A 25,299-nucleotide genomic window follows, 5' to 3' on the forward strand; every position below is an offset into this window, starting at 1 on the left:
GCTGAAAGGTAATTTTGGCATACCCTGGGAACTGTATGCCATCAGACGAGCTTTTTGGGCTTGTCCTTCAGAGCAGCTCTACGCTTTGCTTCTGTCGAGATCGGGAGCCTTTGTAGCCCTAATTTACAGGCTGTGACTGCAACACTTATTATCTGCAGGATTAAGCAGCTTTTAAACAAAAGCCTGATTTTTTTTTTTTTTAATGAACTTCGTTTTGCTGTTTGATCTCCGTACAGCGTTGCATACATCTGGCCATGAACACAAGCTCTCTCCTTTCACCCGAGAGAATAGATCTTCAGAAATTAAATTTTTGCCTCTTTCCATCTTTTAGTGTTGTTAAATACTAAAAGGAGTGGAAATGCTAAAGTTCAGGTCCGAAAGAAAGTGCTGGAATTTCTCAGTCTTTAAATCTTCAAATCCTAACCCCAGAGGATCCTCCTCAGATACTTCACATGAAGTCCTAAGACTGTAACTGGTCATTGTGGGGCATCTGCATTGTGCCCAGTGCCCAGAGAGCAGGAGACAGGATCAGTGCCAAGGACTCCAGCAGTGGTAGAGAATTGATTAGGTGAGGTTTGCCCTTGGGATAACTCAGCAGGAGATGAAAGCCCCACGACCCCAGGGAATTCCCTTCCTCATCCCATCCAGCAACATCTTTTCCTACTTGGCCTGAGGATGACTTTTCCTATCCTTGTTCTGGCAGGGAAGCTCTGGGCTTCCAGAAGATCTGGCAGCACAAGTCCCACCAATACGAGCTATCCCAAGGCTGTTGCAACCATGTAGTTCCCTCCAGACCCTGTCCTGTGCTACTTTAGGGCTAAGTTTCGGGCCAGTCTTTCATCCTGTAGCTCAGGGAGCACCTGTGCAGAGGCATGGCATGGAGTCTCCATCCCATACAATATCACTTTCTTTCACAGGATGCCCGCCACGCTGCTGAGGAAGAGATTTACACCAACCTGAACCAGAAGATTGACCAGTTCTTGCAGCTGGCAGATTACGACTGGATGGCCATGGAGCCGGGCAGCAAGGCCAGTGACTACCTGGTCGACCTCATTGGCTTTCTGCGCAGCACGTTTGCCGTGTTCACGCACCTCCCGGTAAGCGACCACCCAAATTTGCTTTCTTTTTCTATCCAAGGAGCACACGGACACCTGACGGTGCTGCTGAAAGTGATGGTTGCTCAAGCCTCATGGAGTGAGATAGAAATGGGGCCTTACACAAAGCGTCAAGTGTTATGAAATAGCAAATCTATTTTTAAAGTGAGCTATTTCATGTGTTAGCACAAGTCAGGCTTCGGCGAGAGTCTCCCCAAATATGTCTGATTATTTGTGAATCTACTTACGTGAGAATGAGGGAAAGAAACCTCCCAGTCCACCAGCAGAGGTAGGATCACAACTCACTCCCACCTATATTTTAGATACGTTAACTTTCAGCTTAACAGACATTCCACGATTATTTTGAGAGGTCCCAGCAGAAGGGTGTGCATGACTTGAGCTGCAGATACGTTTCCAACTGTTTGTCCAATGCCTTACATCAAAATATTGCTCTGCGTCGTAAGGCAGCATATGTTTCTTTCTTTTCTCTGCTGTCTAAAATATGCCTGTGTTTATGCTGTTACTGCGATCAAAAATGTCTTTTATGTTGTGTTTTTTTTGCACTTGGCTGAGTAGTGTCCCCTCGAGTAGGAAAAATGTAACCATCAGGGAGTTCATTTTTGCTCAGACAGCTTTTTTTGCTTTTAAACAAGATTTGTTCTGAGCTGTCTGGATATATACTTAGGAGTCTCTTCAATCAGCAGGTATGTTGAAATAGCAAATCTTCTGAACACTGTATTTGTCCTAAAAGCAATTTCACATCTTTCTTCTTCACTGGCCTGCTATTTATTTGTTGTTACTGGGTGCCCGGGATTATAGAGTAATGGCACACAGCGTGGGCACTTTTTTATTGGCTTGGCTATGAACGGGAAGAGAAGGCTGATAATACACAAGGACACTTCTTAGCTTCGTTCTGCTGGTTTGTGTCTCGGTGATTGCACCACTGGAAGGGATGTTTAAGCCCTCCAGAGCTGTTCCAGGAGGTGTCACAGCCCCAAAACTTCAGCAGTACCTTGCAGACTCTTCCACATAGTTCATGTCCTTGGTCTTCTCCATCATGGCAGCAAGATTCGGTAGCTGATGGAAACGAGCTCTGCTTAAAAGTGGTTGGAGAAGCCACCAAAAGAGAAATGAAAGTGGCTTTTCCCAGTGTTTTTATAGGGATATTTATATGGCAAATTAACACTGAAGGTCTCAGGAATGATTGCAGAGTACCTGCTTGTTCACCCCACACACGCACGTGTGCCACCGTCCATCCTTGGTCCATCCTTCCCCTGCAGAGAGGTGAAGAAAAAAGCCCGCTGATGCTTTTTTTTTGTCCCCCCAATGCAGAACAATTTGGGGAGGGTCAGCTCCCAGCACCGCAGCGTGGCTGACGGGAGGGATGAGGATAGGGAGAGGAGCCCGCGATGATTTATGAGACGGGCCTGGAGTGATTTATCTTCCTTAAACATTAACGTTTCCATTCTGAACTCATCAAAATTGTTTCGGAGACCGGGAGGGCAGCAAATCAGCCGGGATGGCTCCAAGCAGCCTTTCTGTTCCGCAGCTGCATCGAAAGCACCCAGTGGGTGAGGAGGCTGCTGGCCACGGTGGAGGAGCCAGGTAACGTGCTGGGGCTGCTCAGAAGCTCTCCTCGGAGCATCACACGGCACTGAGCCTGCCTCCAGCCCTCAGACAGGGCAGGCAGCTTAATCAGAGGCTGAGGTCTAATTTGTGAAGCTGTAGATCAGGGTTAAACGGCTGCTAGGAGAGAGAAGTCTGGGATTTGGGATATTTTGGGGTTCCTGCCTTGAGAGGAGCGTTACGGAGATGAAGCCCTTGCACTTTGCTGGCAGGTCCTTGGTGAGTCAGGAAGAACCAAAGGCAAGGTACCCAGCTCCCTCGGTGATCCCTTCTCGTGAGGCTCAAGGGCCTTTTCCCGGCAACTTCTTTAGAAGCACTTTAAAACCTGAGTGCATTTCGGAGTGATTTGTAGGGGACGAGGCGTGGGAAAGCCCCCGTCTGTCTACAAGAACAGAAAAATGAAGGCGATGTTTGTGAAAGCGCCAAGCGTACGGGATGTGCTTCCTCTGGGGAAGGAAGGAGTGAGAGGGCTTGGAGAGGGAAAGGAAGCATCTCCAGAAAGCACGGGTTGTCAGTCCTTGTGGGACGGCCAGTGGCAAGGTAGGGCCTTTAATATACTGCTGACCTACATCCAGCCCCAAATGCACCACAACATTACAACCTAAAGGAGCTGCTGTCCTGTTTGAGGAGTTTGCAGCCTGTTGCAGGTATAAAATACGGGATTTCCACACTTGGGTAGCTTACAGGGAGAGGGAAGGGACTGCTGTGTCTGTCCCCGGGGAGTGGAGCATCTTCTCATTCCTGGAAGTGGTCTGTGCTCAACGCCTGCCCCTCTGTTCCCTTGGCTTCTGCTGCTTTGGGTGCCTTCGTGCTCCGAATTTCTGCCATTAACCAAATGGAAGAGCTCCCTGCTGGCGGGTGAGCTTGCGGCAGGTTTTTGGGAGAGAAGGAGAGCGGCAGGCTGAGGAGATGACTAAGTGGCAGGAGGCGAGCTGCTCGGCGGCCCTTTGTCACGACAGTAATTACCCCGAAAACAAAACCCTTCACCTGCTGATCAAAGAAACTCGGCCCGGGCATGTCGGCGGTTCCCCGTGCTAAAATTACAGCAACAAAAAGCTCTGTCCTGTAATATAACAGAGCCGAAAGCCCTGATCCTGCAAAAATGCAGGCGGTTGCTTAACTTGACGTGTGAGTAATCCCATTGTGTTGGCCGGGGCTGCTCGTGGGCAGGAAACTTCTCCGGGGTCAAGGCTCGGAGAGCGCAGCGGGGCCCAGCAAACGGCCTTGGAGGGTCCGGCTGTGCCCGGGCAGCATTTTGGAGAGGCTCAGGGAGAGGAGAGGAGGGGAGGAGAGGTGCTGAGCGAGCAAAAAGCTCCGGCTGTGTCCTTTTGGGGGATACAGGACCGAATCCTTCCTGGATTTATTGCGGGGAGGGGTGAACACCCCTGGCTAAAGCTGCTCCTGGCTCGTGGGGTGGCACCGAGCATCCCCTCTTCCTTCAGTGTCCAGGCAGGAGTTGCAAATCCTAATTTTTCCCCTTAGAGCATCGGAGGAGCTGATTTTTTTCCCTTCCAGCTGCGGGGAAGAAGCGTTTGCAGCATCTCCTTCTGCTTGCCCGTGCCGGGGGGGGCGGCCGTCGTTCCCAAAACCAGCAGAAAATGCCTCAGCCCAGGAGTCCCCAGAACCTTTTGGCTTTTTTTGCAGCTTCACTTGGGGACGGCCAGCCCTGGGGAAAGGGGGTGAAAAGTTCATGGTGAAGTTAACGGGGCTTTGGTGCATGCCGCCGCCGCTGCTGCTCGGGCTTTTCATGGTGGTTTATAGCCACAATTCGAAAATGCTCCGCTAAGTGCCCCAAATGTCTCAAAGCAAATAACATGCTGGTGGAAATAAAAGCAGAATTAACATTTGGCTTCGAGGCTGCCCTCTTCCTGCGTTAACCAGGGAGGGTTGGTTACGGCCGCCGCTGCTCTGCTTATTAATATGGGATGCTCAGGCCTCCTTTAAAAGAAAATATCTTTTTTTTCTCCCCCCCCTTAATGTTAAAAAAAAAAAACAACGTTTTGCTGGGTTTTCAGAGGGCCGCGGCCTCCAAAAAATGAACATTTTCGGCATCGCACTTTTAAAAAAGAATGACTGAAAAAGCCTTTTGTCTCTGATGGCTGATTGTTGTTTTTATTTCTTGTTAGACAAGTTAATGTAAATCGCATTGACAGGGCTACTCCAAACACACTGATTTGTTGACATTAAGCTTTTCAAAGATGGAGGGTTGTGTCAACACCTACAGTGAACTGTCAGGTTAACAAAGCAAGGATGTTTTCCTGGGGGAGGGGAGCGGGGCAGGGGGGAAGGGGTGTGTTTTGTTTTTATTTTAAGTTTCCTTTAATCCTCTGTTAGTCTTGTATCTTGATAACCTCCTTTGGAAGGTAATCAGGGCAGGTCAAGAGGTGATGGTGACCCGGGAAGGGGAAGCAATCTTTCAGCGATCGAACAAACTCCAACCTCCGCCAGCCCGAGCAGTTCAGCGGGAACTCTCTGCGGAGGGTTTTTTTTTTTTTTTTTTCCTCTTTTCCCCCCCCCCCCTTTGTGCTTATTTTTGCCAGATGGCAGGCACAGATTTCAGCTGGAACTGCGCAAACGCTGCGGACGCTCTGCCTGGAACATTTTGCCTTATTCACCATATTGGCATCTCTTCCCGGTTGCAAATAAATACGCTGGCCCCAGCGGGTTTTGCATTGGTGGAAAGAGCTTTAAAAGTGTTTATTTTCTTTTTAAAGAGAACAGTTACCTATGTTTTTCTTTTAAAAGCCAAATCCTGCGTAATATGTGAAAGGGCAAAGACGTGCATGGAGGTAAAAACGCACCGCAAGCCCGAGCTCCGTACCAGCCTTGACCACACGGGGAGAGAGGGTCATTTATTTCACTGAGTGGAAAATAACTGTCAGGAAAACGTGGTACGAGCACCAAAAACACGTACTTTAGGTCTGCACGAATCCAGCCTGTGCTTAGACAACACCCCCTTGCCCTTGGAGGAGCCGAGCGAGTTGTGCAGACATCTGCGGACACTGGGGTTGGAGGTGTGCCCGTGGGCATCTTTTGTGCCCATTTCACAGGTGGCAAAGCCGAGGCAGGGGGCTGGTGGCATGCCCCAGGTGGCACGGCGCTTTTTAATATCAGGGCCAGCAGCGAAAGTGGCACTCGGGGCGCTTGGTGACTCGTTCCTGCCACAGCTCCTGCCTCGGTCGGAGCGGTGAGGGGTTGGAGGCGCCCGGTGGGTGTACAGCTCGCTGCCTGGCTCGCTGTTGCTTTGCTCTCTTCTGCACTTGACCTAAATTCCCTGTGTTGTCCTCTGTAGGGGGATGTAGATGTCCACTCTACAATGTCGGTGAGTACACGGCGCTGTGTCGGGCGCGTGCCGGCTGCTCTGCTCGCACCTCCAGCGTTAGAGGGTGAGTTGAACCAGAAGAGGTCGTGGCTCTCGAAAGGGAGGAAAGGCAAATAATGAACTTTGGGTGGAAGTTTGTCCCTTCCTCTGCTGCCCACGCAGGTTTTCTTTCAGTTTCTGAGATAACAGTAGAACAAATAGGCTGGGATAGCGGGTTTCCTTGCACACAAGCATGCCGTTGCAGTAGCATTGATCAATCGCTGCTTTTAGGACCACGTCCCATTTAACTACCTCCTTTTATCCCCCATGCATCCCTAAATGTGCGAGGAATTAGGGGCAGTGCCTGCTATTAGGGAAAGCACGATGGGATTTGCAACCTCTACTTGAAAGAGAAAAGACCTTTGTAAATCCCCCCGTGCGCCCTGGGTTCTGTTCAGCATATATCTCCCTTTCGAGCTGACAGCCTCTGTTGACCCGTGGGGATTTCCCTCCTGGTCTAAGTGCTCCGACCCGATGCTGGGACTGCTGAGCCTTCCCTCTGGCACTATTGTTCGAATATTATTTTTCCGGAGAGCAGCGTGGGCTCGTGGACGCTGCTATCGCCCCGTTTGGATTAGGGCAATTAGCACAAAAGACAGCCGAGCAGACCTTTAGGACCTGCCTTCTGGTTCAACAAATGCCTCTGGTTGTTGTCGTTTCTGCTTGGTTCGTGTGCGGGAGGAAAGCTCAGGCATTTTTTTTTCCCCGGGGTAGATGGCAAAGCGCTCTCGAGCTGCCGTGTTGTGCCTGTTCCCGTGTCCGCGAGCCGTGGCACGTGCCCACGAGCGCCTCGTGCTCGTCGACACGAGGCAGCTCGCTGCAGTTGTGTGCTGTGAGACCCAACCTGTGCTGTGGTGGAGCTCCCAGCTTCTGCTTCTGCGCCTCCAAGCCCTGCTCTTTGCTCGAGCTGCCTGCCGGTGTGTCGCGGCGCGGTTGGGTGCGTGCGCCCCTTGTCCTGGAAACCGAGCATGGCCGAGCCTCGAGTCCTTGTGGGCTGCAGGCATCTGGGGGGCTCTGAGTCAGCATCGAGGTCTCAAATCAACGCCAATTTCTGGAAAAAAGGAGCCTGCTGAAAGCAAGCCGAGGCCAGATGCCACCAAAGCTGCGACTTGGATCCCGCCTCGCCGGGCAGGGATGCGTCGTGCTCGCTGGCGGTGTCCTGGTGTCCTGCTTTGGCAGGGGGCTGGGACCCAACAACCTCTTGAGGTCCCTTCCAACCCCTCCAATTCTGTGATTCTGTGACCCCATCCCTCTGTGTCCACCAGTTTCCAGGGGCGATGCTGAGCGTCACCGTGTGCTGGTGGCCTTGGGGCGTACCGCAAGAGGGACGGATGCACAAAGTAGCGTTGCCTCTGGCTTCCCAAGACTTCCAACAATTTAGAAGCCAGATGTATTTATTTCTTTAATTGAATCCAGTGCCTAGACAGCTATGGAGTCAGCTTCCTATGGAGAGGGGTGCATTAGTTTCATTAAGGTAAATCAATGAAAAGTAATACCTGGAGGTCCCCTGGAAAGGGTCAGGAATGGAGTAATCCCTTTATATGGTGGGACTTTGCTGGCCTGCTCTTAGTTGGTTTTGTTTCTAACGGCAACAGATTCTAATTTTCCTTTTAACCCCTCTAATTTTTTGTTCTCCTGGTAGTTTGTATTAATTGGTGGAAATAAATCACCGATCCGTCTGTCTAGGAGGGATTTAAAAATAAAGATCTGCTCGCAGCAAGTAGCAGCACAAAGAAGCAATTGTAGCAGCGTTTAAAAAGTCCGGTGGGAAGTGGTTGTGGCTGATCCTAGAAGGGTCTTGGTGTAGTAGATACAGACAAAAAACAGATAATAATAAAAAAAAAAGTGATTTGCCTGGGATGCAGACATGGATGGGACTGAGAGCAGTGTCCAAAATCCTTTGTGCGCTTCCTCTGCTCTCCAGAGATAATCCTACCCTCTCGAGGGGTTGCTCAGACCAGTTTACCCTAAAGGTTGGGCAAAATGCCCTTAAAATGAGCGTGCCCTGCTCAGGAGAAGACGAGGTTATGGCTGGAGCAGCACTGCACGGCTGTGCAGTCCTGTGCTGCCTGCCCGGCTGTGGGCTGGTGGCTGCGAGTTACCTTCCTCCTCTTCTCAAGTGTCTCTGAAATCCTAAATATTTCCAAAAATGAAGGGCTCGAAACAAGAACCAAGGGTTGCTTTAGAGCAAGGAGAAAAAACGCTCAAATACGGTGGATTTAGCTTTGTTGGCTGGGGAGAAGGCTGACCTCTGATTAACCCAGGAGCGCTAGTTAACTAGAATCCGGGTAAGCCAAGTTATCTTGTAATTACATGGTTTCTTGTACGCTTTCAGCACTTTGAAAATTAATTGAAGCTAAAATGCCCAGTCCCATAAATCCTTTAAACCAGGCTGTGCACGCTTACCTAGGAATTGCTTCCCTTTGTGTAGTCACCTTGGCGTGTTTGGCTTTGATTTTTATTTTACAAACTTAGAGTTATAAAGCTATTTTATGCTTACTTTTGCGTGCACATACATACACAAAGACTCAGATGTGTGGTACGGGGAATTTGGCAGTCGAAAATCCATCCTCGGCGGGAGGAATTCGAACACGCCTGCTGCTTCCTGCACCGGAGCCCAGCGCAGAGCTTCCAGCAGCCCCAGCAGAAGTTAAAGTATGTTTTTTTCCCTTTAGGCTCAAATTTAAGTGAAACAATAGACTTTGCAATTACACGCTTTCCTCTGGTTTCATGCACTGGCAACCTGAAGTCTTGAAGGCTCCTCTTAAGCAGCGAGGGTGCAGAGGAATGCTGATTTACGCCCATCTGCTGCAGAAGCCCCCAGGTGTCTTGCGTGGCCTCACCTCGGCAGCAGAACAACTGAAGGAGCCTGATCTCCTCTTCACCTCTCCTCTGGGATCCCTGGGACTGAATTTGCCCGGAGAAATATCAGGAATTTGTGCGGAATATTTGGAGCTGAGCAAGGCTGAGCGCTCGAGCAGGCTGGGGTTGGTGGCAATGGCACACAGAGAGGCACCCACCACGCATCCTGCAGCCCAGGTTGGGTATGGCACAAGAAAGGAAGCAAAGCGTTTATAAATACAGAACCTTCTGGGTTTCTCATGATTGCTCTGGTCTTCCTTCATCACATTTCATGACTGGCAATAAATAAGGAGAAGCTGGTGTGCTGATAAGAAACCCCAAACCAACCGCGAGTTACCAGTCTTTTTTTGCAGTTTTCGTTTTCTTCTCTCTGTTTCTCAACTAGAACCCGTAAATATTGCAAATGGAAATTTCATGTAAGGTTTAGCTCCTGGAAAAACACAAAACCAGCCGAAGTTTCACGCGCTTCTTGGGTCGGTCAGCGCTCCTCAATCATCCGCTCTGATCGCCCAGCTTGGAAACAAAACCCTACCCCATTGGGTTGGAAGTGGCGTGGTGTTTTTTTGTTGTTGTTGTTTTGAGCTCATCCTTTTTTTTTCCAGTCTGCTCAACATCTGGGGCTTAAGTCATGTAGGCGTTCCGCTTCCAGCAGGCAGCCGTACGTCACGGCAAGCACGCCGACCCCTCCATTGGGCATCGTGGTGAGCGGGGATCTACCCGGGCGTGGGGTCTGCATGGAGCATGAGAAACCCTTCGTGCCAAGGACTCTGTGGCGAGGAGGAGCACAGCCTCCTGTTCTCCAGGCCTCGAGATCTTTCACCTTTTATTTATAACACGGCCGCTAGGAGGATATTGCGAAGACGAAGCAAGAGCACTCTCTCTTTTTAAGTCTTCCCGCTGCCGTAATTGGCAGATGCTTTGCCCTGATAAATCAGCAGAAACGAGCGTGGTTCTAGCTCTTCGTACGTTAGGGAGAAAATGCAAAATCTGTGTTTAATCAACTTTTTGTTTCCAAAATGGCAGCTGCTTTGTATTTAATGGAAAATCAGACTCTTCCCAATGGAAAGAATGTTATTCCCAAAGCGAATACAAAAGAAAATAAAAGCCACAAAAGAGGAGGATGAAATATGTCATTTATTTTTTCTCGTTCGTTCCAGTTTTGCTCTCTGATAATTGTCGGGCCACGGCTCTGGTTTGTGTCAAGTAACTCAAAGTCTCACCCCGTGGACATGGGGACCAGGAGAGCCTCGCCGAGCGCTCGGAGGGCTGCGTGGCGCAAAGAGGACCGAGAAAAATTACGGCTACTTCTCGCGTGCATATAAAGAGACTCATTAAACACAGGTTATTTATGGGTTTAAATTTGTTTATTTATGGGTTTAATTCCGCTGCGGAGGTGCCTCCGTTGTTGGGGCTTCATATTTTTCCTTGGCACCTCTTGGTGCGGGATCTCAGTGTCCTTTTGCGGAGGTGAAGGAGCCTTCCTTTGGGGAGCCTGTCCCTGTGGCTGCAGGGAGTTCATCTCATCTACAGCCCTGTTACTTCTCGGTCTGCTGCTCGAGCCTGCTTGCAGCAGTGTTAAGGCTGAAACACATTAAAACATTAAAAAAAAATTAGTTTTTGGGGATGTTGCCAAGCTGACACTGTGGCAAGCCGAAAGCCCCGGTTTTGTACGATGCAGTTTAGGGCTCCCTCCCGCCATGGCATGGAGATAACTTCTGGAGGAAGGAGCAGTGATTTGAGCTGTCGTGACGTGCTCTGTCTGTAAGTTTTGGGTTTTGCTGGTGTTTTTCTTGCTGCTTCCATGCCGAGCTCTCCATCTCCCCGCCTCGTGGTGCCGTTTCTCATCGCAGCAAGGCCAGGCAGGCGTTTGCAGCGCAGCACGTAGCATGACAGAGCGTTCAGAGAGCAGGTAGAGGAGGTAAATGTGATTTACTAATCTGTAATTGTTTAAAAAAGAGGGTCACAGAAAGCAGGAGGCAGGTTTGGAACAGGAGCTTGTTGCCACAGGGTGCTGCCGAGCCACCAGCCCACTGGGAGAACTGGGAGCAGATCCGTACGCAAATACTGAGAGCATCTACAGGTAAACCAAGTAGGCTGATGAGTTCAAAGCACGTAATTACTGGCTTTTCTCGAAGCTCGATGCCATCATGTGTCAGTTTTCCCACCCGTGTGCAGCTGAAGGTCCCCGCACAGCTCTCTGAACCATCTCCAGACAGAGCTGGGTGCTCCGACAGCGCCGCTCATTTCTGGTGCGCCAGGCTCTGTGCACAACAATTCCCATCCTAGACTTTTAAAAATAAGTTAATTAAAAATATCTTGCCGTACATTTTTAAGAAAAAGCCCCGTGTCTCAGAATCCCTTATTTCTGTGTGTTTTCTGCATACGCACACCTAGCAGCTCCCCGGCAGAGGCTGTGCTGCCGAGCTGCCCGGGGAAGGGCCTCTGCCTGCTCCCTGCCTCCTCAGCGCTTCAAAGCCTCTGCCCTGCGGTCACCGCCACAGCTGCGGCCCGAGGTACTTCCCTTCCCCGCCCGCTGCCCTTCCTCCTATTTATTTATTTTCCTATTTAAAAAAAAAAAAATAATAAAGTGGACGGCGCTCGTTGGCTCTGACAGCACAGCTAAAGCGCGCGGGGGGGGGAAAGAGCTGATGTCTCCGTGCGCGCCCGTGCCTTTATCCCGGATTGGTTAAAGAAGAGGAAAAAACAGAAAAAAAATATATATGAGCCCGATGTGCTGCTCTGTGTGGGAGCCTCGGGTCTCCCCCAACCCCATCCCGAACAGCCCCAAGCTGTTGGCTTTGTGCATCTTCCCCAGACCAAGCTCCTGGGACTTTTTTTCATTGGCACCTGAAGGGTTTTGCGTCGAACCGCGGTGCTCAGTGTAAACGGCTGCCCGGTTTGCTTTCCTCGTGGTGAAGATAATCGCGGGATTTGCTTTTTTTCCCCCCACAGCCCAGCACGGTGGCCGGCCAGGTCAGTGGTAGCCACGGCTTTTGGCTCCTTGGGTGCTTGCAGGGGGAGCAGATCTTTGCCTGAGGCCAATTTCACTTGAAGCTCTGTTCCTTGGCACCATTATAAGGTTCTTGTGGGTTCACTCAGGTGAATCTGAGACTTTCTGGTGAAAAGGTGTCTCGTGAGCCAGGCTGTTAGGTGACAGGGATGGGTGAAGTGACGGGGAGACAAAAAATCCCGGTTTCCATCAGAAGAGGCTTTGGAGGTGTCTCTGTGGTGACGTTCAGCTTCAACCTCCTGACCTGCTGATGGCAACGAAACTTCTCCCACAAGCCACTAAATCTTTCCGGGTTTAAACTCCTGAATGGACCTGGGGGCTCTGTATGGGACCTCGTTGGCACCAGGGGCCCGGTTGTGCTTTGAGACCCAAAATGCCCCCTTCACAGAAGCACGTGGGCAGCCTTCTTTCTTCTTTTCTTCTCCTTTTGCAAGTTTGGGCACCAGAAAACCTCTGCTTTTATCTCCCCAAGTAGCATGAAGGACCTGATGGAGAACCAGGGCGCATCCCCTTCCCCGGCAGGCGTTGCTCCGTGCTGGGAGCCCCAGCCCCAAGCTCTGCTCACCTCCTCCTGCTCCTGGTGCTTGGGGTTCCTTGTTTTTTTTTTGGTTTTCCTTGTTTTTTTTTGCTTTTCCTTGGCCAGTTCCAAACCCGGAGAGGCTGCATCGTGGTGCCAGTCGCCTTCAGCCAAGCCCACGGTCGACACAGAAGCCTCAACGCATTGCTCCTGGGGTGACTTTATGGGACAGGAGATTAAATACAGGGCTCGGCGGTGCCTGCAGTCAGCCAGCAGCCCCTGACCCCCTCACATCCATCCCCTTGTGCCCCACACGGCCACACTAACTTTGATTCTTCGGGGTTACACTAAGTGTGAGCTCTGCTCTGGGCCATATTCCTTCAGCCCTTGGCTCTCCCCTCGGCACCATCAGATGCATCCCTCGCTCCTGGCCCTCTTCATCCTGGGCACGGTCATTTTTATTTGCAAGGCGTTGGGTGCAGACCCGCGACAACAACAACAAAAAAAGACGATAAATATTGGGTCAGAATTGAGGATGGATTTCTGTGGGGTTAACGGCAGCTTTTCCATTTGCTTGTTAAGTAAACTTCTTGGAACTGCAAAAGTACTCAACGTACGTTTGTTTTGACATTTTGTGAAGTGTTAAATGTATCTGGATGTGGGTCTGGGATTTCTTTTTGCCATCTCCAGTGAGTGCCGAACGATTTTGCCTTTAAAAAACAACGAGAAGAACAACTCCGGGTGCTGTTAAGAAGAACCTGGTAGATCGGGATGCCAATGAAGCTCTCCTCTCCGTGTCAGCAGGGCTGATTTACGGATTTTGCCACAGTTTAGTGAGGTTTGGAGCTCCGGTGCTGCCTGCAGAAGGGGCAGTCCAGAGGTGTCAGGGGGGCGCTGGGGCATGAGGAAATCGCTTCTGCCTCTGGGGATCTTGCAGCATCTGAGGTCTTCATCCACGCCTGTGCAGAAGGTGTCTGCTGGCCTTATTCTCAAGGGGTGACAGGCTCCAGGTTTGTTCTGGTCTGAGCTTTGTCCTGTACCAGCTCCTCCCTCCGTCAGGTACCCAACAGATCTCCAAGCACGGTCACTCATCGGGATAACTCGATTTATCCAACCGCGATTTCTGTGCCCCCAGCTCCTGGTGGTGAGGAGCTGCCTGGTGACAACTGTTCAAGTTGAACCAATAAAAAGTTAAAAGCAGGGAGAACACAAGAACAGGGACAAGATAGTCAGTAAATAATCCAGAAAAGGGACTTCGCCTTTCTGCCGTCATTTCTTAGAGGTTTGACGTTGCTGAATGCTTGCTCATCTATAACAGCATCGCTTGCCGCCTCTGTGAAATATTCTGCCAGTGTTGCATTATGACTTGGAAAAGACAAGAAATTCAGTGTTAAAATTACTGGGATGAGCTGTGTTTATAACCAAGCAGACGCTTAGTATCGAGGATTTCAGTTTTCCCCCCGTTTTCTGTTGGCTGAAGCGTGCGGACTTGCAAGTCTCGGTGTAGTTACCCAAAGCAGTCTTGACGCTTGGTGCAGATTAAAAAGAAATTCTGCTGTTAATAATAATAATAATAAAAAAAGGAAACTCTGAGACCCTTTGAAACCTGTCAGGCTTTGTTTTTCATGGAAACCTTGCATTAATTCGTTGGCGGGTTGGTGGGAGCGCTCTCGGTGCTACGAGCGGACCTTTGTGCGCATTTTGACGGCCGCGTTGCACAAAACTTTGGACGAGGGAAAAACGAGAGGCACCGGCAGATCCTCGCTTGGCAGAAGCAGAGGTGCTGAGGGCACTGCTCTGGGGCCCCTCGGGTCTCCTGGGGGCCGGGGGCTGATGCCAGCTTGCTCGGCAGCGGTAGGTGCGTGCCGGGGAGCCCCCGCGCCCCGCAGCGAGGTAGGTAGCGGCAGCCCGGTCCTGATTGCACGCTAAGATTAATGGGTATTTATTTTAACAACCATTCCGTTTCAGTAGCTTTTAATGAGTCCTTTGATAGCGAGTTCCTTAATTAACAAGGCAGCCTTTCAGCTCTGCCCTTCCCTAATTGTTAACATATTTGCTGTTTTCAAACAAGCGCGCTACCGTCAGCGGTGCCGGCTCCGCGCTGACCTTCCCCACCGTGGCTGCTCTGCCCCCTGGGAACCCCAAGGGTTTCGGCTGCTGCCCGAGGATGAAATGCAGCTGAAATGAGATGATTTCATGGCTGATTTCCTGCAGCGTGATTGACTCCGCAGGGCTCGGTGGGGTCCGAGGAGAGTTGCCTATGCCAATGCGCTCCAGTAGGCGCCGCCTGGCTTACCTCTGCGGGAGGGCATCAAAGAGGTTTGGCTCCGTTCTTTGGCACGGCCACAAGTGGCCTCTTCGGATCTGACACCCCTGTGCCTGGAGAAACCCCCTGGGGGAGGACAGCGTCACCTTCAGAGGTGTTGTGAAAACCCCAGCTGCAAATTGCACCAAAGGCAATGGGCAGAGGGATTCCTAGGTGGAAAAACAGAGCGATTCTCATCGAGAAACAAACCCAAAGTTGTTCCTTGCGTGCTCAGGAGGAGAATTGATTCGTTTTGCTGGCCACTGGACCGTGTTTAAGACGGTGTCTTGGCCGCTGAGCTCTGCAGACTTTCACCCCAAACCCAGGCCTTCCCTGTGCAAACCCAGTTCAACTTTGGTGAGGTTTGCAAAGGTCTCGAGTGAACTGCTGATGCTGTGGAAGTTTTCCTGAATTCACTTCGTGTGATTCGGAGCTCTTTGGTTTTCTGCTGAGTTTGTAAATGACCTTCAAGGTGTGATTTTTTTCCCCTTCCCTGCCCTGGGCAGCCTGTGCCAGGGCTCTGGCACCCACCCGGCCCAGCAGTGTTACCTGAAGACATGCTTCAGGTCGTGGTTGCATCCTTCCTCTGGCTTTTTCTCCAAATCTCATCTTGCATTTCAGATAAAGCCTTCCTGAGCGTGGGGCACCAGTGCACCGAAGAAGCTGAAGCATTTCTGAACTGCCTGCGGGCTGAGCTCATTTTGCAGCGTGCTGTGGAGCAGGATCAGGACGCAGCCCTGCGACTTCTTAGGATGCCAGCATGGGAAGAGCCTTTGGGAGTGCCAGCGGTTGCACCACAGGCTTGCAAAAGCCGTGGTGGAAATTAGCAGGGCTCTGAGCCCTCCCTGCTGCGTGCGGTGGCTCCTCCAACCCGCAGCAGGAGCGCGGGGTTTTCGAGGAGCGACCTCTGGGGCTGACAGCCCCCTGCTGCGTCCTGCTCGCCGAAATCTCCACGCCGAGGCACATGTCCCGGCACCGCCGATGCGGGTGGGGCCGTTAATGATTTCGGAGGCTTGGTGGAAAACACGTCAATCAGGGGCTCGGCTCGCCGCCGTCGGGGAGCGCAGCGCGGCGGCGTCCCACGGTGAAGCCGGGCTCGGCCTCGCGGCGCCGGTGGCGCTGCCATCCTGCTCGCAGCCCTGGCGCCGTGGGAAAGCTGTGAAGTGAACCAGAAAAAAAAAAAAAAGGAGACCACGAAGTAAATCTGTATGGTAAATACGTGCCAAAGAATCTGGGGAGGAAGAACCGCAGGCACCAGGGCTGCCCAGGTGGGAAGTGGCTCTGCAGAAAGGGACCTGGTGGACACCGAGGTGAACGTGAAGCAGCAACGTGCTCTTGGGCCGAGAAGGCTGGTGGTGTGCTGGGCTGTGTCATGCAAAGCATCGCCAGCAAGAGGAGGGAGGTGATGCTGCTTCTGTGCTCAAAACTGGTGGAGCTACACCTGCAGTGCTGGGCCCCCAGTGCCAGAGAGCTCTGGGCACACTGGGGCGAGCCCAGCATCACCCCCTGAGCTGCTGCAGGGCCTGGGGCACCTCTGCTGCGAGGAGAGGCCGAGAGAGCTGGGGCTGCTCGGCCTGGGGACAAGAAGGGTTTGGGATCCCATCCGAGGAGGGTTTGGGATCCCCTCCGTGCCTGCCAAGCCCCACAGGGCGGTGCGGAGAGGCCGGAGCCAGGCTCTGCTCAGCGGTGCCCAGGGCCAGGCCCAGAGTGTTTCTGGGGAAATGTTCTAAACCCGATGGTTGTCTGCAGCTGCTGATCTTACAGGGAGCTGCCGTAGCTGGCATCTGTGTCATCGGGCATCTCTGTATTTATAAATGAAAAAAATAAGAATGCTGGGAAGGTTTTAAACCTCTGTGCACAGGGAGGGAGACACTGATCAGGGGAGGCGGTCGTCCCCCGTGGAGCTTCTTGCACCCTCCTGTCTCTAGCCAGACGTTCAGCACGATGACTTCAACCCCTGTGGCACCTTCAGACCTTCTAGGAGTAAATAAAAGGAAAGCTGGATTAGTGCTTACAAGGCAAAAAAACTGTCTTTCATATACTTTTATCTTTCATCCCCTAATTTTGAGCGTAAGCTGTCAGCCATCTGTATGTTCCTAAAGCTGAGATTAAAGGCCAACTCTTTTTTAAAAACAGAGCGGGTTTTAGGTGCTTAAACCCGAAGAATAATGGAAATAAAAGGGGGGATTCTCGGCTGTCAGGAGAAGATTCGGCTTCAGCGTTTTCAAAGGCGCAGTGCACGTTTGCACCTGAAGAAGGGTTTGGGCCCGGCCAAATCCCACGTGAAAAGGAAGGAGCAGGGGGCGGCCGTGCCAGCAGCTGCTCCCGTTGGATCCCCTTCGCCCTCCCTGCAACGAGGCGCCGTGGAAAAAAACTGGCAAAGAATTTCATAAAACGCCGCTGCAGGAACCTGCAAGCCGCTTTCGCCGGGAAGGCTCGGCCGAGTTTGTTGTGCTGTCAAGCCGTGATGATTAAATTACTTTTCCCTCCCGTCCTCCTTGCGTTTGGCTTATTAACTTGACGTTTCATCTCAATTATTTGCTCTTCTTCACGCCCTCCCAGTGTCGCTTGTCACTCACTCTTTATTCGGGCAAGCCCGGCTAGCCGGAGGAATGCGTGCACCGGAGCAGGCGTGTTTGCAGGCGTAGGTAACCCTTTAGGCACCTCCGTGGTGCTGATCCCACCCTTGCTGGGTGTACGAGAAGGGTTTTCCCCTAAGATTTTCCTCGGCGAGGCAGAAAACCTTCCCAGGGGTCTTCCTTTTGACTTCACCCGTGGGGGTTTGTGCTCCGTTGCAGCCTGTGCCCAAAGCCACGCTGATGGGCGAGCACGCGGTGCTTGGCTTTTTGGATGCTTTTCCAAGCAGGAACTGAGAAGGAGAAGTCCCCTTCGGACCTGAGTTGTGCAGCTCAAGAAGTCTCAAGCTGGCTGGGGAACAGCTATGGAAGAGCACGTCGAGAGGAAGGCGTTTATAGGAGCCAACCCCACGTCCTCACCGGGGGTTTTCACGCTGGCAGAGCTCTCCTGAAGTGCTGCTGGGCTCCGCTTCCAGACTTTTGAGGATGTTGTGCCTGGGTACCCCCAAAGCATCAAAGCGTGGCCGTGATGCTGCCTCCAAAGCTCAGCCCTGGGCCCTGCAACTTTTTAGAGTGGCTCCTCACCCTGTAGCTGACTCCTGAAGCTGGGACAGAATTGGGAAGCGAGTCCTGGTGCACAAGGAGGGACGAGAGGGCTTAGCGTGCCCTGTGCCCCATGCCCAGCACGTGTGCAGGTCCCAGAGTTCATCAGCTTTGCTTTCTCATCCTCTCCTTCCCGTCTGGACCAGGGCTGAGCCTCTCAATAAAGCATCACAACTACCTGAGCACAACAAAACCTGCAGTGTCTGTTGGGAGTAATGAAGACAAATCGCAGCCGGCTACCAGCGTGCTCCCCACCACGCCTGGGGATGAGGAATGGGCACGAGCAGCGTTTTAAATAACCAAATATGTCAGAACAACACAAGTAAATGACGGAGAGCAACGACCTGTGGCTCTGCTAAACTTTACGGTTGCCATGTTTCATCTTAATTTTAGTGCAGGTGTTTGGTTTGGGGTGAGTAATGAACGCTCCTGGAGCCTGGGAGCGGCAGTAAACAATGGAGATGAAGTACCCTGCCCTCCAACGCAGGGCTCCGCTTTTTTTTTTCATAATAAAAAAATGATTTTTTCCTACTGCTGAAGATGGATGTTGCCTGTAGACCCGAAACAACTTTGTGAAGCTGGTAAGAGCGCTTCCGAGTTCGTGGATCAAAACTGTGCTCACCTGTCGGTGCTGCAGCAATGAAACCTGCGCTGATCCTCAGCTGGAGCACCGCGTGAAACCCCCCCATTAATCCCAGCTGAAATTTATAAGATGCTCATAAAAAGCTGTGGGATCTCCTCGGCCACTCTTAATTTCCACGAAAGTGTGTGAGATTCTTTTGTGTGCGTTTGGAGGCGTGATGTCCGGCTGAAGTGTGGCTCTTTTCCTGGCAGCTCCGCTTCCCAAAATTGTTGTCGGACGCTTACAGACCTGAGGGCAGGATGGTCCGGGCAGCGTTGGCCAAAGGGCTCATGTGAGTCTGCTCCCAGCCGAAATATTTGTGCTTTTTGTGTATTTAACGTACGTTGCACACCCACACTGCATACAGGAGCAGGTTACAATATTTTATCTGCCACAACTTCAGTACTCGAGCAACGAGGGATGTCGTCGGAGTAATTGTAAATGAGGGGAGAGATTCAGGTAGGTTGGACAAAACTCTGCCACGTGTTTTGGAAGCTTATCACTTCGATTTGGTGGTGATTTGGGAAACCTGCGGTGCTCACAGAAAGGACCTTTCCACCTCTGTCTCCATGGGGCATCTCAAGACATTTAGGGATCTTTACGGAGGACCTCGGTTCTCTGTGGCCATGCCCATCGCTCTCCTCTCTTCTGCTGCTGATGCTTCAGCCAGGTCGGTGCACGGGGGCTCAAGCTCAGCGACCTGCCCGTGGCCTTTCTAAAGAGCTGGTGGCTTCTGAGCACCCTCCTGTCTTTCGAGTCTTCCCACCATCATCTTTCCTTCACATCCTTCTTCTTTGGACATCGTAAACTCCCCTGGGACATCCCAGGCTTCACGTGTGCAGGTTCAGTTCTGTCCTCTACTCTCGAAGCCCGTGCCACCTTATTCATGCATTGTGGCCAGCTTTGCTTTCCAGTAAAACCCTTTCTGTAAATAAAAAAAATAAGGTTTTATGCATGCCAAATGATGCCTGCAGGGCCAACGGCATCAGGTTTGGCCAAGCTGATGGATTGAAGCGGGTCTGCGCAGAGCTGTTCATGGGAGCCAGCGTGCACCAAAATCTGCACAGCGAGCAGCTCTGCTGGGCGAGGAGGACGAGGAAGATGAGGAGGATGATGAGGAAGAGGCATTTTTGCTTGCCCAGAACCTGCTGCTCAAATAAAGGTTGCTTGGCCTTTCAGTTCCCATTAGCTGTACACTGAATCACCTGCAGAAGGTGATTTCTCTCCCCGGACACGGTGCCTTCCCTCGGCGTGCTGATTTTGCAGCTTGTCATGTTCCTGTCTGAAGCCTTACCACTCGAAATTAAATCCTAATTAAATAGCATCCTAATTAAATAGCTGCTGGGGATTGCTCTTCTCCTGCCCTGCCATTGTTTTGCGATGGGGAAATGGGAGGCTCAGCCAGGGTAACTCCTCTTGCCGCAGACTGCTCTTGTGATTCACAGCTTGAGATCGCCTCTGTTCCTCAAAAGTGAAACGTCACGGCTGTAGGCCACAGGAAACGTTTTTAAAAATAAATATTTACTGACAATACTCTCGATTTTCATAGTAGCTGAAGCTAATGACTGCTTGTGCTTTCCTAGTAAATGTAAAGGTTTCAAGGAACTTAAATAATTGATACAAAAAAGGCGTCAAACATTTGCAAAAGATTAAGTTATTTGGTAAAAATAAGAGGAACAAAATCCTGAGAGCAACAAAACCAGTGTTAAATTATTATATTCGGTATTAATTCTGACATGTTTCTTCACCTGTAGCCTTCCAGCAGGAAATAGGCTCCTTCCTTTTGTCTGTACAGATGCTGGAAATGCAGATAAAGCGGTTCACATTAACGAGGAAGACGGTAAAATACGAACCAGAGGAATTAGCTCTCCGGCAAGAGAGAAACCTCAAAAGCAGACGAGGGGAGCAGGTCCCCGGAGGTGCAGGACCCGCTCAGCACCAGCCTGCTTCGTGCTCTGAAGCTCTCTTAGGAGCAGTCCTTACGGGCAGCAGATAACGCCGGCGGTCAGAGCTCGTGTCCCTCACCGTGCAAAGCCTGGTGAAGGAGCAGAGGCCACCCTGCTCCCACGTGCTCGAGGCTATAAAACAACCCTTTTTTTTTTTTTTGAGGCCCCTAAAGTGCCTCTGCTGTTGTGGAACACGCGTAGGTGCTGGGTTTGTTGCAGGCTGGAGCTCTGAGTTGTCATTGCCCCCACAATTTTATCAACGAGGTAACTTCAGGCAGACGATGCAAGATGTCAGATAAAATCGGGCACGTTGCCTTGTCCATGGTAGGATGCTGTAATGAGAGCTGCCTAGAGCTCTAAACACCCCGAGGCTTTCCTGGATTTGAGTTGCTCCTGGGCACTCCCCATCTTCCAAGGTCTGCCCCTGCTACTAGAGGTTGGACTTGATGATCTTGAGGTCTCTTCCAACCTAGAAATTCTGTGATTTTGTGATTCTACGAGCAGCGTGGTCCCAAAAGGGGATTGATTCCCTTCAGAGACGATGGCTGCAAGAGCAAGACCTGAAAGCTGATGGGATGTGTTAAAAAAGGGCGGACTGGAGAGTCCTGGTCCAGGTCCAAGGAGCTTCTTTTCCCTGTCGTGCTCAGTGACCTTAATGTGCCTGCCTTTTGTCTTGCAGGGGAAGGTGGCACAGACCGCCTGCATGTCGGCGTGCAAGCACTTGTCCACCTCGCTGATGCAGCTGCTGCTGGAAGCCGAAGTGCGGCAGCTGACGCTGGGCGCCTTGCAGCAGTTCAACCTGGACGTGGAGGAATGCGAACGTAAGATTCAGGCCCATTTCCCATTTCCCATTTCCCATTTTTTTTGCTTTACCCACTCGTACGTCAGGACCCGAGCCAGGGCAGTGCTGTCAGAGCCCGCTGGTGCTGTCCAGGAGGACATCTGGCAGTACCTTCAGGACACAAGCAGCCCGGCAAACTCTCAGAGATCAAAGCTTTGCTGCTCCTTTTTCTCCTAAATGCTGCATTGACGCTTTCCAGATCATCCCTGCTTTTGGGGTATTTTTGAGTATTTTAAAAATACGAGCAGTTAGAGTGGGTAAACCATGGGGAGGGCTAACAGAAATCAGTCCACTTACAATGGCTGTTTCAGAAAACAATAACTGGCTTGTGTTCTTAAGGAGCTCTGGTCCTCTCCCGACCTCAGCTGTTTGTCTTCCCTATCTGCTGCAGGGAGTTTTTCCCCAAAAAAAGCCTGCCCTTTTTGCAAAGTCACTGTTACGGGAAAGAGACGCCGTGTAAGCAAACCGGCTGACTCTATTTGGAGGTGTGCATGCGAGCATCGCAGGTGCCAACAACGTGGCTTGAGCTCAACCCTGCTCATTTTGGGTCACCTAGCTAACACCTGAGCGAGCTCTGAAATCCTGAGATTTCTCTCAGGTTGCTCATTCCCCTGCTGGCTGTAGGCGTTAACAAAATGCAGAACACAACTGACAGAACGCCTCACTTCTTCCTATTTTTACAATTTAATCCAAAGCAGGGCTAGCGCAGCTCTGGACAGGAACCTCCCTCCCTGATGGGTCTGTTTTTAAATACATATTGAAGCTCAGAAAGGGGGCCAGTCCGTACCAGAAGTGATTTTTTTTCTAAGAGCAGCAGCACGGTGCAGTCCTTCGGTCCTGGTGTGCAGCTCTGCGATGTCCCCCTGCACCTCCGGGTGTGGGAGGCTCTTGCAGGATGTTTGTGGAAGGCAGACGTACAAATAGGGTTAAAAAAGATGATGTTTGGACAAATGAGTAACAACAGAGAGATGAGGGAACGGCAGTGGTGTCCCCATGATGACTGGGAGCTGGGCAGGTGCTGGACGCACTTGATCCTGTGCTGTGTGTAGGGCTGGGCCCTTCATTTTTGAGACAGCAGCCATCACTTTGAGCTGTTTTTTGCCTCTTTGTCAGGTTTTAGCCACATGGCATTTAAAATCTGGTGTATTGTGTTCCACGGCTGCTTGCGAAAATATCACGGGGCCAGAGGCCATGGAGAATGCTGAGCTGGGTCGGATGCAAGCGATATTTTAATTTTAGAGCAGAGGAAGATTTTTTAGGGAAGTTTTTTCCAAATACCCACCTTTTTGGCTTTGTTTTGATACGGAGATTGGGGTTTTCCCTGCTCAGATCGGGATAAGCCTGCTCCTTGCAGAGTCTCCTGACTCTGTGCTCTGTGCCCTGCTCCTGTTAAGCCTGGTCCCTGCTTCCCTGGGAGTGTTGCCGGAGCCCAGAACTGGGATTTCACTCTTCCTATCTTTGCTAACTCCATTTATCCAGGGAAACCCATTGTGGTGTTTTCATTATCACCTGGCACTTAACAAAGATATTCTATCACCCTTTATAAAAGCCTCACTAACTGTGTTCCAGCTAGACAGCACCAAAAGGAACTACTGTAGACCAAATTTTATTTTCAAGAGGAGTCACCCAGCAAGATTTCGTGGTGTTTGTAGGTGTTTTTTTTTTTTTTTTTTTTTTTTTTTTTTTTGATATCTGGCCATCTCCTTTTGCTAATTCATCTCAACCTTTGCTGGGGATCCTTGGAGAAGGATTGGTGTTTAATGAATCAGATCCGAAGTTTGCAGCTACATCACTCGTCTCGATGCGAGCAGGACCTTATTTTTCTTGCACGAGTGCCTTCAACCCGAAGTTCTGGCTGCCTAATTTGTGTCCCATCAGCGTGTCGAGGCTGCACCGGCAGCAGCTGCGTTCTCAATCTGTGTCCGCACAGGGACGGTCTGCGGTGCCGAGAATAATAGGAAGCATTTGTCATCAGTAATAGCTTCCTTCTTTTTCTTTTGGCTGCAAACAGACTTGTGACCCTGCAGTTTTCCGCCCCACCGGTAACTTGGGTCACTAAGCAGCACCTCTTCCCTGAGAGCCCCCGGCGCTGGGTAAAACGGATGCCATTTAATATCGGCTTTAAGAGCCTGATTCCTTAAATTCCACGCGAGCTGGAGCAATTGTTTGGTGAGGAGCACTCAGACACTGAAGAGCAGGTGCCGCCAACCTGAGCAGCCGGGACGCGACCCGCTCCACCCGAGGTGCGTCGCAGGCTGGGACTGGAGACAGATGCCACGGCTGTAACCTTCCTATCCATCACTGTCACCCCGCTGCTGGCCGCAGAACGGGAAGCCCAGACAAAGTCTTTTCTTCCTTTTCGGGGGCAGGAATGCACCCGGGTGGCTTTGCTGACACCAGGAATGATTTTTTGCTTCTGGTTTTGAGAAGCAGCGCATCAAGATTTGGCTTTCCAGAAAAAAAAACACAATCCACGGAGGAGACTGTTCTATTCAGAAAATGTGTTTCCATTTTCAAGGGTCTTTATTAATTTGTTTTCCAATTTGCGGGTGCCAATCCCGTTTCCCTTATGACATTAGTTGTGTATGTGGCTTTTTATGCCTCTGCCTCCAGCCCCCTTCGTCTCCCCAGACGCCCCGGCCTTACCTAGTTTAGCAGCTTTATCACGTACTTATCTTATTTAACTAGGGTTTTATAGCTGTTCTTATCATATTTAAATAGCATTTTATAGCCGTTCCGAGCACGTCCAGCGAGTTCTCTGGTATGGAAACTGGGCTTCGGTATTTCAGTCCCGGAGTTTATTAGGCTTTTCTCTAAGTAGATTGTGAACACCAAGAGTGTAAGCAAGTTAAGAGAGTGCTGAGAAAAGTTAATTAAAAATTAGTTGTGGATTAGGCATGGTTTGAAGGCGATGCAGGTAATTTATTCTATATAGGAGCAGATATAATACACATTAGAAGAAAACATGTTTCTGTACACGACAGATAGTAATTGCAGAGGTGAAAATGGTGATGGTTTAAGCTTAAGCCAAGACACTGGTAAATTAATTCTCGAGACTCATGGGTTCATAAAATAGTTTCTGATTTTTGGATTTGCTGTCCCATCAGCATAACGAAGGGGAATGGCTGCAAAAGCGAGCCTCAGGCTATGGTTTGGCTCCAGACACAGGCAAGCCCGGGTGGTGCTGAGGAGGAGCACAAGCTCGTGCGGGGACCCCTTGCCCGCACAATAAATCCGTCCTCTGGAGCAATGTACTCAGCAGTTTTTGGATAGCGTTTTGCACATTCAAAGCACTGCACGCACAGTTTAGTCATTTTATAACCTTCAGAAAGACAGTTTTTGGAGAAGTGGGGAGAAGTAGTAAATTAAATAAACGCGAGGAGCCAAATCCTGCATTTCTCGGTCGTGTGAGTAGTCCCATATACGTCAGCAGCATTTCAGTGTGAAAGAGGCAAGGAAAAACGAAGCTGCAAGGTTGTAAAAATCCGATTAGGCTGGCTATGATGAGAGAAACGTGTGAAAAATGAGAACCGTTTTCCTGTGGCATTATTCCCCCGGGGAAGCTGTGGAAACCCCGTTGCAGGAGGTTCCTGTTGGACAAAGCACTCGAGGAGCTGCAGAGCAGCGCTCCTGCAGGTTGGGGTGCCGGTGTGCTTTTTTTTTCCAGGAAAAAGCTTTTGCCCAAGATGTGCGTTCGAGGTTTGAAAGCCTTTTGGTGCAGCTTTACGAGTGATGTATGCGTATGGACGGCACGGCTCGAGTCCAGGAAAGTGCAAAAGTCATTTTGAATTGTTTTCTGCTGGCCAGGTATTACTCGTAGCTCTTGTTATTATTGCTTGGCTTTATATAGCTCCTTTTATGCAGTTAAGAGAGATTCTCTCACCTCTGATTTAAACATAGAGTGGAATAAGGCACAGAGGTTAAATGAGTTGTCCA

General features: G+C 50.7%; 1 protein-coding gene across 4 annotated transcripts in view; it reads left to right on the forward strand.

The window, feature by feature from the left end:
- Window positions 1–25,299, forward strand: part of EXOC6B (exocyst complex component 6B) — a 273,231-nt gene that overhangs the window by 171,114 nt on the left and 76,818 nt on the right. For 2 of the 4 annotated variants that reach the window (XM_084286239.1, XM_084286240.1), the window contains 3 exons: window positions 918–1,097; window positions 6,013–6,042; window positions 8,757–8,804. In XM_084286239.1, the coding sequence (XP_084142365.1) occupies window positions 918–1,097; window positions 6,013–6,042; window positions 8,757–8,768 (222 nt within the window). In that variant the 3' untranslated portion in view covers window positions 8,769–8,804. Of the gene's footprint in view, window positions 1–917; window positions 1,098–6,012; window positions 6,043–8,756; window positions 8,805–21,201; window positions 21,344–25,299 lie in introns of those variants that run through there. The other 2 variants (XM_084286237.1, XM_084286238.1) reach the window with 1 other exon arrangement.

Source organism: Netta rufina (genome assembly GCF_964035555.1).
Source record: "Netta rufina genome assembly, chromosome: 4".
In the NCBI taxonomy this organism is placed as follows: domain Eukaryota; kingdom Metazoa; phylum Chordata; class Aves; order Anseriformes; family Anatidae; genus Netta; species Netta rufina.